This window comes from Accipiter gentilis, chromosome Z (assembly GCF_929443795.1).
Source record: "Accipiter gentilis chromosome Z, bAccGen1.1, whole genome shotgun sequence".
In the NCBI taxonomy this organism is placed as follows: Eukaryota; Metazoa; Chordata; class Aves; order Accipitriformes; family Accipitridae; genus Astur; species Astur gentilis.
In genome coordinates this window covers 17,955,526-17,968,254 of record NC_064919.1, presented here as the reverse complement: position 1 = coordinate 17,968,254, position 12,729 = coordinate 17,955,526, and the positions used below count along the sequence as shown (strand labels likewise).

Below are 12,729 nucleotides of genomic sequence, written 5' to 3'. Positions count from 1 at the left end.
TTAACACCACATTGTTCCATGGGAAGCTGTTGATCCACAGCAGGAAGCACAGGAAGATACCACATGAAGTCTCTTAATACTGAGAAGATCCAAAATCCAGTTTGCTTTCACTTGCAACATAAGGGAATCTTCAGTCCTCTGTTCCAGGTTCCTTTCCAAGGTGTTCTAGACAGCACGGCTTGAGAGGGGAACATCTGCCCTTTTCACTGAAACCTTGCTGCAGTTCCTGCTGGCTTACCCTGCACTCATTTACTCTGTGTCACCTGATGGGTGCCTTAAGGTAGTAGAAATGGTATGTGGCACTGAGGACTAGAACATAGCTATGGATTCCTACTGGGAGGCAGCAGCAGCAGGACAGTCTTCATTACCTGTGTGGCTAGCTCATGTGATTGTTTTGCTTGCTGCCTAGCTGTGGTGATAGTCTCTTTTGAGTCTGCTTCCCTTAAGGGGAGATTTTTCCTTGCTATCTGTCCAGCTTGGAGTTGTCCATGCTGGTAAATATATGTATAGAGAGGTGGGATCCTGGGTTTCTTGTAGGGTCTGCATGGCCAGTCACAGCATACCTTCTAAGAAGAGACTGTGCTGCTGCTTTGTGTGGGGATCTGAGCTGTGCGCTGTGATCCAGGTGGAGTGTTGGAAGAGTCTTTTCAGATACCCAACACATGCAAGGTGTGAATATGTGCTTGGGTTTCACGTGGGTGACTTTGCCTTTGTACTTTTTGAGTCTCATCCCAGTTGTGTTTCACAAATGTGCTTGTAGTTGTAGTTACTGTTCAGCACTTCTGGGCATGGCTCTGCAGCTTTGGAAAATCCAGTGCTGGGCAGTGGCTGCCCTCACTGCTAATGCTGTGGGACGTGACCCAGAACGGAAGTATTATTTTTGGTACAAGTGACACCCCATAGCTGCTGGAGGAGCAGTACTTTCATCTTAACAGGGACAGCAAAAAAGCAAGGGAGACAAGTTCATGTTAAATCTTGTAAGATGCTGCTTAGAAGAGGTGTGAATGTGGGAGGCCTCTGTGCTCTGATTAAAGGTCAGTGTCAAGGCACCTAGGGCTACCTTAATACTGTGCTAGTCTCAGCTTCCTGTTGTGACTAGCCTCAGCATCATACTTGAACCCTATCCTGCCTTCTGAGAGCTCAGGTGAAGCTGGGAAGCTCCCCCCTGGGTGTTTCTGTGGCTGGTGAAGTTTGTAGTTTCCTCCAGAGCTCTCTGAACTCCTTACTGGCCCCTTGGGTAGAGACCATCTGCAGAGCCTGCTCAGTGCATGTGCAGTGGCTTCTGTGGTCTGGAGATGCCTGGTGTTCACAGCAACCTGCCATGCTTCAGTGGAGAGCTGGTTTGGTACATTTGGTACATTTGCCACTCTGACTTCCCCACTGAAGTTCTTCCTTGGGTATGTGTCTTTGAGACGTGCTTCGTCCTGGTCTTTGAACTCTTTCTCCAACTCTTGTTCCCTTTTGCTTGCAGTGTATGTAATTATTCCACAGCTGATTGTTTCCAGAACAGTCTTAGTGAGCTACTCACTGCTGTGACCCCTTCATTGTCAGGAGCTCGTGGTGCTGCATGTGCTCCCAGTATAAGCTGCTGCCCTCTGAAGGTCCTCAGAAGAACAACTGCATGCATGACATTTGTGTCCTTTTGTCAGAGTGCACTTCGAGAGGAAGCTGTTAAACAGTGTAGCAACAGGGTCGACAAAAAGACCTCGAGTTCCTGTGTAGTTTTAGGTGTTCCCCTGACTTCTGAAGCCAAATACTTTCAGGAGACTCTGACATAGCTACCAAGAAGGTGAGCCTAATCAAGTTCAACAGCAAGACAGACACCATCCAGGTACAAGTAGGGAGGCTGAACGTATCAAATGTAAGACTATCAACTGTGTTATTAGGCCTAGATGCTTTTGTTTTACTAATGTCTTTTTACTGTGCATTTCATTTTTCATAATAATTGGAATAACAGGAAAAAACTAGAAACCATCTGTTGATCTGTCTTGTTACTGCTGATGAGATTGTCTTCCAAACCAGACTTTGTGAGTACTGATCTTGTGCAGGGGGCCTGCTAGAAGTATGTGAAATACATTTTATTTTATGTGTAGGTCTTGTAAGCAAATGGAATGCTATTCAGAGCCAGGAGAATGATTTAAAGCAATTTTCTTTTCAATTTTAGGTCTGAGAAGAGACTAACTGTTCCACCACGGTTTCAAAAGGAGTTGCAAGTTCACCTGTCCAGAAGCTCTTCCATAGATTCAAATGGTATGCTTGACCATTAAGAAAGTTTTTATCGACTACTCAGATTGGGTGTCATCTTAAGAAAAATCCATCTTAGTACTTGTTTTGAATTAGGATAGGTTTCGGTGAGAAACCAAGTTCTATGAGTGAACCTTCTCACTCTGATTTCATGGTGCTGGGGAAGTGTGTGTAATTACTTGTCTGCCTCTCTGTCTTCTAGGAAGATCCTTGTGTAGCAAGTGTCAAAGCCAATCACAAAGCTTGTGTGAGTAGCTTGGAAACAGGAGGAGTATGCTTAATTTCACTGCCAGGGTAGGGATCTGGTATAGAAGAGTGAAATCCTGGCTTTCAGGAGTAAGCAGCATGCTAACCTAGCTGTGACTAAAATATCTGTCTGCGTGCCTGGCTCCCAGCCGTTGTGCAGTTGATGGACTTGTCAAATGATGATTGCTGTCTTTGAGAGCTGTCATGTTGATTTGTGAAGCTTCAGGACTGGTAGCAAATACACCCCTCCAAAGGGAGGAGAGGAGTAAAGATGAGGGAGCAGGCAAGATAGTGTTGTGAACTTCCAACTGGAATAATGACTGCCTTGCTCCTACACACAATATATGAAACTGTCCAAAGTAGCTGGACAGTTGTCTCTTTCCCTGCTCTGCTGGAGGACTTGCTTGGATACAGTAGCTCAGAAAGGCTGGGTGCTGAGTTCAGACTTTTCCTCGGGACATATCTTAGAATGAAAGGCAAATCACTCATCTGTTTTGTACATCTGTATGAATTTAGAAGAACATCCTTGGGTGTTTTGCTATATCTTTGTTGTTGTGTTTGTACTTGTAAAGAAATTATCTTGTGTCCCTCTTGGGACACTGCCTCAGTGCAGCCTCTCAGCAGCAGCATGGCTTAAGGTTCTGTAACCTCTTCCAGGATCCCTTCAGAAGAAACATGTAGCAACATCTTAGGACAATAACTACAGTGATTGAAAATTCAGCTTCAGGTCCATTACTAAATGTCTGAGGTTTCCATGGCTCTTTCCTATAGAAAGTGAGTGAAACAGCTGTGCTGGGCAGGAGAGAAGCATTTTAGAGTTGGTGCTATGCTGGCAGCTCCCATGTTTAATTTTTAAGTAGGTAGGTAATCATCTCTTTCTCTCTGCTGATAAGGCTATGTTTACTTCAAGGCTGTATTTTTGTTTAACAGATAACTTGAATACATCCATTGCGGAGACACATACTGTTGCCTCTGGCCCTTCTGCTGCTCATGTCAATGAAGTTCAAAGTCGCATTAAGGAGATTCTGAGCAAGTGCAGCAGTGGTGTCTGGGTGTCAAAGATGCCACAGATCTACCGGGAAATGTACTGGGAGGAGCTTAGCACAGCAGTGCTCCGTCAGCTTGAGAACTGGCCTCATGTGTGCACAGTAAGTATTGAATATTATTTTTGTGGAAGATGCCAGGACCCTACAGATTTCTGAGTGTTCATTTGCCGAATGTTATTTCATATAGTCTGCATTTCCTTTCACGATCTGTAGCAGTGAAGAGAAAAAGAATGAACCGACCCCTCCCCCCCTCCCCCCCCCCCAATTGTAACAATGCCTTCGAAACAATGCCCCAAAAAATTACTGTTGGCTGGACTAGCATTGTTTTGGAGAAGAAAGGTAAGCCTCTGTGGCCTCCTGGAGCAAGGACTCTGGGTTGCTGAGTTGCAACCTTTGACTCTAACACTGACAACCCAAACAGTAGCTGATGACACTTGTTCTCCATGCCATGGTGGTTTTTCTCCTCATTGCATTTTATGCTTTTCCTTGTTGGTGGGTTTATCTCCTCTTAATCTATAAGCTACCAGCAAATCCTGTGCGAACAGTGTAGTAGTTATTTTTCTATAGGCTTTTCCACAGGTCTTTCTCACATCTTAAGTCAAGGTTACAGAATTTTGCTGTGTAAGTTGAGCTTATGATACAATAGATGAAAGTGAAGTGTGATAATGTTGGGGGGGAGAGATTACAGCACAACCCCTTCCTGCCTTCCCCCTGCTGATGCCTGTTATCTCTTGATCACCAGAGGCGTCTTCGTCCTTCATATTAGGAGCTGGTATCAGGCTGAGTCTCCACTTACAGGTCTGCCACATGAGCTGCTATCACCACTGGGTTAAGGGTCTTCAACTGCTGTGTGTTTATCTCTTCTTCTGTACTCATGGTTCATTTAGGGTATAATGCAGCTTTGCATCAAGGCTTTGTTGAGCTTTTCTTTAACAGGCCAGTCATATCAATGAACACGTTCAACTTCACCAGCATCTGTCAAGCTGTAGCACCAGAAGGGTGTTGAAGTAATGAGAGTATCTGTCTGCTTGAAGTGACTTTTCATGTACATACTGCTAAGTATTTTCTTGTGTAATAACTATAAATGCCCCCCAAAAAGTTTCACTAAGATTAAATAAGTGCTCTTCAGGAATAGCATCATTTGCATGTGCATGGTATTCTAACACATACATGAATTGCCTTTGTGACATCTTACTACAGACACCAGTAACGTATGCAGAGAGCAGCAATTTGTTTTGATGGTTGATGATCGGTTCCTGTGTTATCCATAGAGCAAGCTGTTATGTTTTGAGTTACTTAATTCATGCAGCAAATTTTAGTCTTTTTCATAGCTAATGTTCCAGACAAAATGTTACTGTTCATCCAGGGTCTTTGGTCTGTGTTCATTGTCCATTTGCTTGTTATGTCTTGGGTCTATCTCCTTCTTTTTAGCAAGCAAATAAAGTAATTTTAGTGTAAATAAGCATTCATCAGATCTGTGGAAACATTGCAATACAGCAGGCACAGAACAACAGCAATCAGAACTATCAAGTTGTCTTGGCACAGTCAGTCTTCTTGTAGAGAACTGTTCATAAGCCTGTGAAGCCTGTCTCAGTTTACTGACTTATGTAAACCATAGTCATGGCACTGGCATGGAGAAGTTTCAACTGGCACCCAGAGCTTCTAATATGCAGGCTACCATACATCTCTTAAATATAATCAGCATTTATTCCTGGTTCAAACAAGTCATCTGCAGGTGTACAGCTCCGTAGATCCTTTGAAATGCCAGAGGGCAGACTGTACTCTTCACTATCAGTAAAGATGATCCCATGGTTAATTTTTAATTATTTCTGCCTTATTGGGTACTTACACTGGGAGTGTCTGCCAGTCTCTGAATAACAGAAAAAATGCCTGGTGTTTCTCTCAGTACCATAGTAGAGACAGCACATGCTGTTATTGAATGCATACTGATTGGTAGTAGCTTAGTTACAAACTAGCAGGCAGTAAACTTTGTAATATGCTTTCAGCATCTCCAGGCTCATCATTGGAGGACTCTGCTGTGGACAGTGTCACTTCTGAATAACTCATATCCCTAAACTTTTCTCTGAAAGGAAAGAATTTTATTTTTTACTTCTGGGAAGTTATAATTTCTGTGTTTAGGTTACAACTATCAGTAATGGAAATTTTTCTTAATCTAGTGAGCTGAAGTCTCCAAAAACATCACTGTAAGTTGCAGGTTGATGATCTTGTTTTCAGTCTTCACCTTTCAGGCAAGAGGACCTCTACAAAGGATTGAGACTGACATTGTTCTCCGCCAGTCTGTTACTACTCTTCTTTAGGTTAGCTTGCTTGAACATCTTGCTTGTAACAATACATTTTGCACAGCTAAATGCAAACATACAAAGTAATTATGTAGTGGCTAGCACTCGCATATTATAGCCAAACCTTAATGAGTGATTGGGCTGAGAATAAGTAGGCTAACCACCCTTATATAATACCCCAAAAGTCTTTCCTGTACAGACAGGCTTCAGCCAGGGGAAGAAGAGTATGCTTCAACAGCTCTGTTGGTCAGAGCTGCAGTGTCACTGAATTGTCTGCTTCCGTCTCCAGCAAAACTAGTGCTTTGAAAAAAGTGATGACTGGTGGTGATCCTCCCACTTTAATTTTTTTTTCTATCAGAATCTTATACCTTTCTGTTTGATGAATTACTTTGTCATGCATGTTTAAGCAGTCAGTGATCCCTGTTTTAGCTATCCTACCCCTGTCTCATTTCTTATCTTTCTGCAGATTTTTCTCACAAGTCTTTCTCACAATTTGGCAACTTTTTAGAATTCTGAGCCAAAGTTATATAGCTCTGCTGTGTTTGGGCTCAGCCTTGAATCCTTGGCATGCAGGCAGCTGAACCCCTGAGGGAGAGAGAACATTACAACAGAGGTATGAGAGTGAGAGGAATGCAGACTTGTAAACAAACAAGTTCGGGGTTTTTTCTGTTTGTTTGTTTGTTTGTTTTTCCCAAGTGAAAAATAACCCAAAAGTAGTACTAATTTTACCTTTGGTACTGGTAACAATGTCTGGTGGTTCCCTTTGCAGTCTAATTATAAACCCCCTTACTGAGTGGTATGACCTTCAGAAAGGCAGGAAGTCATGGTGGGATTCCACAAAGGGGACGCTTGGACACATGCTGATCAGGATTGTAGTGAGTGAGTTCGTAAAGGGTGTAAATACAGGTTGAGCTGGCTAATAATACAGGGTTGTTCAGGGTTATAAAGACCAGGGCTCCCTGAAGAAGTATGGAACTTCTTAATACCAGGTTGCTGGCCCATAAAATTTCAACTGAGACTTAACTACAGCAATGCACAGGAAGGACTCTCATTACATTAAAAAAATGTTTTTTTCTGTGTGGACTGTTAAGCTTGGGAAAAGAGATCTTGGCATGTATAATCACTTCATGAAAATGTTGGCTCAGTAGGAAAAAATGCAAGTGATAAAAAATTAATAGAATGGAATATTTCAGTTGGAAGGGACCTATCAACAATCATCTAGTTTAACTGCCTGACCACTTCGCAGCTGACCAAAAGTTAAAGCATGTTATTAAGGGCATTGTCCAAATGCCTTTTAAACACTGACAGGCAGGGGGTATTGACCAGCTCTCTAGGAATCCTGTTCCAGTGTTTGACCACTCTCTCGGTAAAGAAATGCTTCCTGATGTGAAGTCTGAGCCTCCCTTGAGACACAGTCCTTCTCTATTCACAAATAGCAAGTCTAGGAGGGCATCTTTCCTAGTTGGCTCACTGAGAACTTGTGACAAGAAATTAACTTCAGCAAAGTTCAGGAGTTTCCCAGACATGCTTGTCACAGCAGTATGGTATTCCCAGTTGATGTCTCTGAAGTTGAAATCTCCCAGAAGGACAAGGGATACCGACCGGGAGATTTCCCTAACTGTCTGTAGAATAATGCATCAGTGCTATCTCCTGGCCAGGCCATCAGGTAGTAGACACCCACTATGACATCTGCTTTGTTTTCTATCCCCCTAATCCTTGCTCAGAGGCTCTTAATCACATCATCTCTAACTGTAGGGACTGTACAGTCAAATCTCTCCCTTACATAAAATACAACTTCTCCAGCTCCCCTGCCCTGCCTAGCTCTCCATCCCAGCACTCCAGTTGTGGGATTGATTCTACCAATCTCGCTAATACCAGTGACATCATAGCTCTGGGAACTGACCGATGCTTCCAGTTCATCCTGTTTGTTTTTCATACTGCATGCGTTGGCTTACAAGCATTTCAGATGTGCTCCTGAGCCCTCTGTGCTCCCAGGAGCAGTGTAAATGTTCCCGCTAGCATTGCCACCCTCAGGCAATGCCATGCCAACCCTTTGCATACCTTCAAGCTCTCCTGTTGGCATGCCGTTCCCCCAGTGTTTCTATTTTAAAACCTTCTCCATCAGTCCCACCAGTTTATGACCAAAGATGCATTTCCCCCATTGGGACAGATGGATCCCATCAGGCCCTGTCGTATCTTGTGCCTCAAAGGTTCTTCCATGGTTATAAAACCCAAAATTTTATTGGAGGCACTAGTCCTAGAGTCAGGTGTTTATATCTTGGGCTCATCTGTTTCGTCCCTGTTACTGGTAGGACTGAGGAAAATACTACCTGTGCTCCTGAATTTTTTAGCATTCTTCCCACAGCCCTGAAATCTCTTTTGATTGACCTTAGACTTTTTGTTGCAACATCATTAGTACCCACATGAAAGAGCAGGAGTGGATAATAGTCCAAAAGCTGTACTAGAAGGGATGCATGCTTCCAGAATTGTTTCTAGAGTTTTCTTGTAGTAATGGCTGCCTTAGTCTTTCTGTCTGTTTTTTTTAAGGAGCTGGTAGAAGAATAACACTACCATTCTGAATTTGGAAATTCCAGTTGTGCTGGAAAAGATATACTCGATTTTCAACAGCTTTAGAACAAAGGTGATGTTATTCATAAAACATCCTACTGGCTCTGACTACCAATCAGTTTAACCATTAATCTGTTGTCATCAGAGGCCAGTTTAATCTCCAGTAAGCTATCATTCCTCAGTCAGTTGTCTTACTGCTTTTTAATAAGCATATGGCTAGTAAATATGTAATACCTGAGCATATTCTGTAGTGCGCTTAAGCACTTTGGTATTGTATTGGCTGATACTGTGTGAAAATGCTCCTTGGACTGGAGATCATTTGCCTTGCTATTGTAAGGAGGAGGTTTTATAGAGTAAAGGAAAGCTTAGTGTTCTTTGTTTCATCTCTTGGATGTCTGGGATGGTGCTGGGCAGATCCCAAAGGCTGTCTATCTTCCTGAATATATGTAATTGGAAAAAAATCAGAGGAAAAAAAGAAGGGGAAAATTGGTATGGGTTTTTTTGGTGGGGTTTGGGTGTGGGTTTGTGTTTTGTGATTGGGTTTTGGTTTGCTTTTTTTTAAGTAGTTATTACAAGTTGAATTTGTCATTACTAACAGGAAGGTAGAAGATATTTTTAGACAAGAATGGGACTTGTGTATGTTGCCTAGTTGACAGGTGGGATATTTGGGGTTTTGTTTTTTTTTTAACAGTATCTAGTTCTCAGAATATTCTTCATCTTTTATGTTGTATAAAAGTTGTGACTGCTTGCAGAAAGTGAAACTAAAGGCTTAGGAAGGTAGCAGGATCAGCTGGTAAACAGACTGACGGAAACAGGATTATGGCTGTTGTTTTCTGAACCTCTGTTCCTGGGTGGTATCCCCTCTCTTAACCAACTGGGTAGTACATACTTCTCCATCTGGCAGCTGAGTCTTTACTGTAGTGTTCAGAGTGAATTAAACAGGTCCACTCAGAGAAGAGAAGGATTGCCATAGTAACCAGTTGCATTCCTTAAGCAACTTCGGTTCTGTCAGGTTTTTACTCTTAAGGAAGGAATTTCTGTACCACGATTAAGCTGTGTGAAGCAAAAGTCATCATTCCAAACACAGAAATGGACTTGAGAGAATAAAAAATACAGCTCTAATTATGTGTAATAGTTAGTGTGTTCTTATTAGCTGGAATGTACTTTGCACATGGAGGAGGTGATGGATGGACTATCATGGCTGGTAGTATGTACGAATGAAGGCTTGCACAGTTTTACACAAACCCTACAAACTATCTCCTGCAGATGAACTCTACTATTATGATAGTTGGCTTTCTTTTGTCATGCTCATTGAAGAAATCAATGTTTGGTCTGACAGTTTGCTTTAGTGGGTATCTTAGTACTATGCACAGAGCTACTAGCGATTTAGAATCGAGTTCAATGAACAGAAGATGTTCTGCCTAAGATTTAACTAGATGTGTTGTATATGGTACAGCACAGGGCAAAATACAGTTGGTGTCAGCCTCACTGAGAAGCTGGTGTCACAGTATGTGTGGAAATGAGCTATTTGAGGACACAAGATCAAGAATAACTTTGCTGCCCAAACACAGTGCTAGAACAGGCTGTTACTCAATGTTTCTGAAGCTCAGTCTTACTGATGAGTGGTTAGACAACATGATGAGCTATTAAGTCAGACTCCATTTGACAGCATCTTTCCTTGTTCCTGCTTCACATACTGTTGCAACTCCTTGTGTGTTAAATCTTGCACTTCTCTGACCGCTAAGGAAGACTTCACTGCATTAGGAGGTGAAAATTAGTGCAGCCAAAAAGAACTGCTGACAAAGGTGTCTGCCAATCCTTAGTGCTGGCTTAAGGATGTGAGGAATAAGGGCAGCCCTCAACAGTATGGGTTGTTAGATTGGCTCACCTAGCTTATTGCATCACTTGTAACTGTGTTTTCAGAAGTCAAAGACTCAAAAGCATGACATACTGTGGAGAATAATTATCTTCACTGTGATGTGCAAGGTAATAAAGTGGGAGAGTAAGGAGAATGGGCAGAAGGGGGCAACCTAGACACTCCTGAACTTTGCAGATCTTAACCACCCCAGCCCTGAGCACTAGCTGAACCTGAACAAGGGATATCTTGGCAAAAAGGATCCTTTAGTCTAACAACAAAAGAAAATACAAAAATATGCCCAGTATGACTTGTGTTTTAACATTTCAGTTAAGTACGGAATTAATGACTACCAGAAATAGAAAGGTTTCAGAGTCATTGTAGCATCTGAAAATTTTCACTTCAGTTGAAGAGCTGAAAGTATCTTCTGTATTTGCTGTGAAGAATCCACCAAAATTTATTGTTGTCATTGCCAGTCTGAATATCATAACTGATCTTTTTCTGGACCCTCTTACTGAAACTGACATATCTGTCAGGATTAGTGACTAAAAAGGCTATTAAATTAGAAATGTTTAAAAATGGTTTTGCCTTCCCTAGTATTGTAAGAGGCCTGTGCTTTCTGAAGGTAGTTCTTAACATCCTGATAACTGAAATTCAGCTGAAATTCAGAAGAACTGAGCCAGGTCTTATAATATTGCATAAACATTTCACAGCATCATGGAATCACTGAGGTTGGAAGGGATGTCTTCAGATTATCTAATGCAATCCCCCTGCTCAAGCAGGGTCACCATGAGCAGTTTGCCCAGGGCTGCATCCAGTCATATTTTAACAATGGACACTCTACAGCCTTTCTGGGCAACAAGTTCCAGTTCTGTTCCTGTCCTGTTCTAGCTTCCTAGTTGACATGAGGTTTGGCTGAAGACAAGCCTTTTAGTGTATCCTTTTGGCTTAGGGTAAGAAGTTAGTATTGTAGTTTCCTATGCAAAGCAATTGACTGCATATTGGACTAGAAGCTGTGAAAGCTGGAATGGATCCCAAGGATAAGCTATAACCAGATGATGTAAGGAGCTTCCACAACCTCGTAAGGAAAAGCTCTTTACTGTGTCTGATGCTACCCTGTGCAGTGGGGATATTCAGCCTTTCAAAAACAAGTCTGTTTTTTTACCCCAGAATTGGTTACTTTGCATGCATATTCAACAGTTTGATAGCTTAAACTCTGTTGCTTTCAGAGGCAGCTACTTGGAAGAGCAGGCAGGAGTGGAGCATTAATGTTGAAGCAGCATCTCACCATTGCCTGGGGAAAGCTGTACTGTAGAATAATTGGCAAAAATAGTGGGACTTCAAGTTGTAGCAGCCGCCTCTGACAGAGAAAGATGCTGTCAGCCAAATGTGTGGATGCAAGGTACTGCTTGCTGATCAAGGCCAGGAATACCTTCCTCACCGCTTTGAGCTCCAGCTTGCTGGGAGTTGAACTTCATGTACTATTGAGGAAAGTCAGGTAGATGAGAGCTGCCTTCACACTGAAGCATTTCTCTAAGGTGCCTGTCAGCAAAATGTGTCTGTATGCAGTCTGTGGTATGTATGCCATGGTAGTTAGCTTCTGTGTTGCATATTTAAATCAGATCTGAAAGAATTCATGCATCACACTTCTGATGAATTATTTTCACTGAATCAGAGTGATAGTTCTGATGAGTGTGTTTTAGAGCAGTCTTTGAGGACCTGTTTGATACCAAGAATCATGGAGCAAGACTTTTCCTGTTTGCCACATATGATGAGACTATCATTGACATTAAATGCCAACTTCCACAGCACGTTTCCTTTTCCTACCTTGCAGAAGAATGGCAGAAAATAGCTGCATATGCTAGTTGTGAATGTAACTTTGAAAGTGAAGGACATTTTATCTGGCTAGAAACTCTCATTTCAAGGAGGTATTTTCTTTGCTTTCTTCCTGGGAGGTATTGATACTTTAGGAGTTTGCCAGTGTGTCTGCTCTTTGGTCATCACTGTACATATAATTAAAGAAGACTTGGTGTTCTTTTGGTCATTCTGGCATCGCAAAGGGGATGCTTTCTTTTGATTATATATATTAGTGTAGTGGTTTACTTGTATGTTGTCAAGCACACATATACAAAGCTTTTGTCCTAGCAACACATACAGGAGCATGTCTGCCCTCATCCCAGCTATATGTGTGTGTCAAAAGGAGTGGACTTGCTCTTCTTTTACATTCCACTTGAATTACTCAGTTGCAGTGTCAGTATTGGGAATATTTTTTAATTTGAAGCTTTATCATTTTGGGCTCCAGATTTTAATTTTTAAGAGCTCCCTCTGTTACTCAGGCCCAGGACAAACATGTTTTTCTTCTGTGTAGAATGACTTCAGTCTCTGTTTCCCTGATAATACATTCTGACAGCTGTTGACTGTACTTTGTGCTCTCTAAGGGAGAGGTGACAGCAGGCATGCTGTGCTTGCA

At 42.1% G+C, this 12,729-nt stretch overlaps 1 protein-coding gene across 8 annotated transcripts in view; it reads left to right on the top strand.

Annotated features, from left to right (window-relative positions):
* The window catches only part of TDRD7 (tudor domain containing 7), a 50,748-nt gene that overhangs the window by 19,067 nt on the left and 18,952 nt on the right, over nt 1-12,729 (top strand). For all 8 annotated transcript variants that reach the window (XM_049795197.1, XM_049795194.1, XM_049795195.1 and 5 more), the window contains exons 5-6: nt 2,165-2,250; nt 3,421-3,638. In XM_049795197.1, the coding sequence (XP_049651154.1) occupies nt 2,165-2,250; nt 3,421-3,638 (304 nt within the window). The remainder of the gene's footprint in view (nt 1-2,164; nt 2,251-3,420; nt 3,639-12,729) is intronic.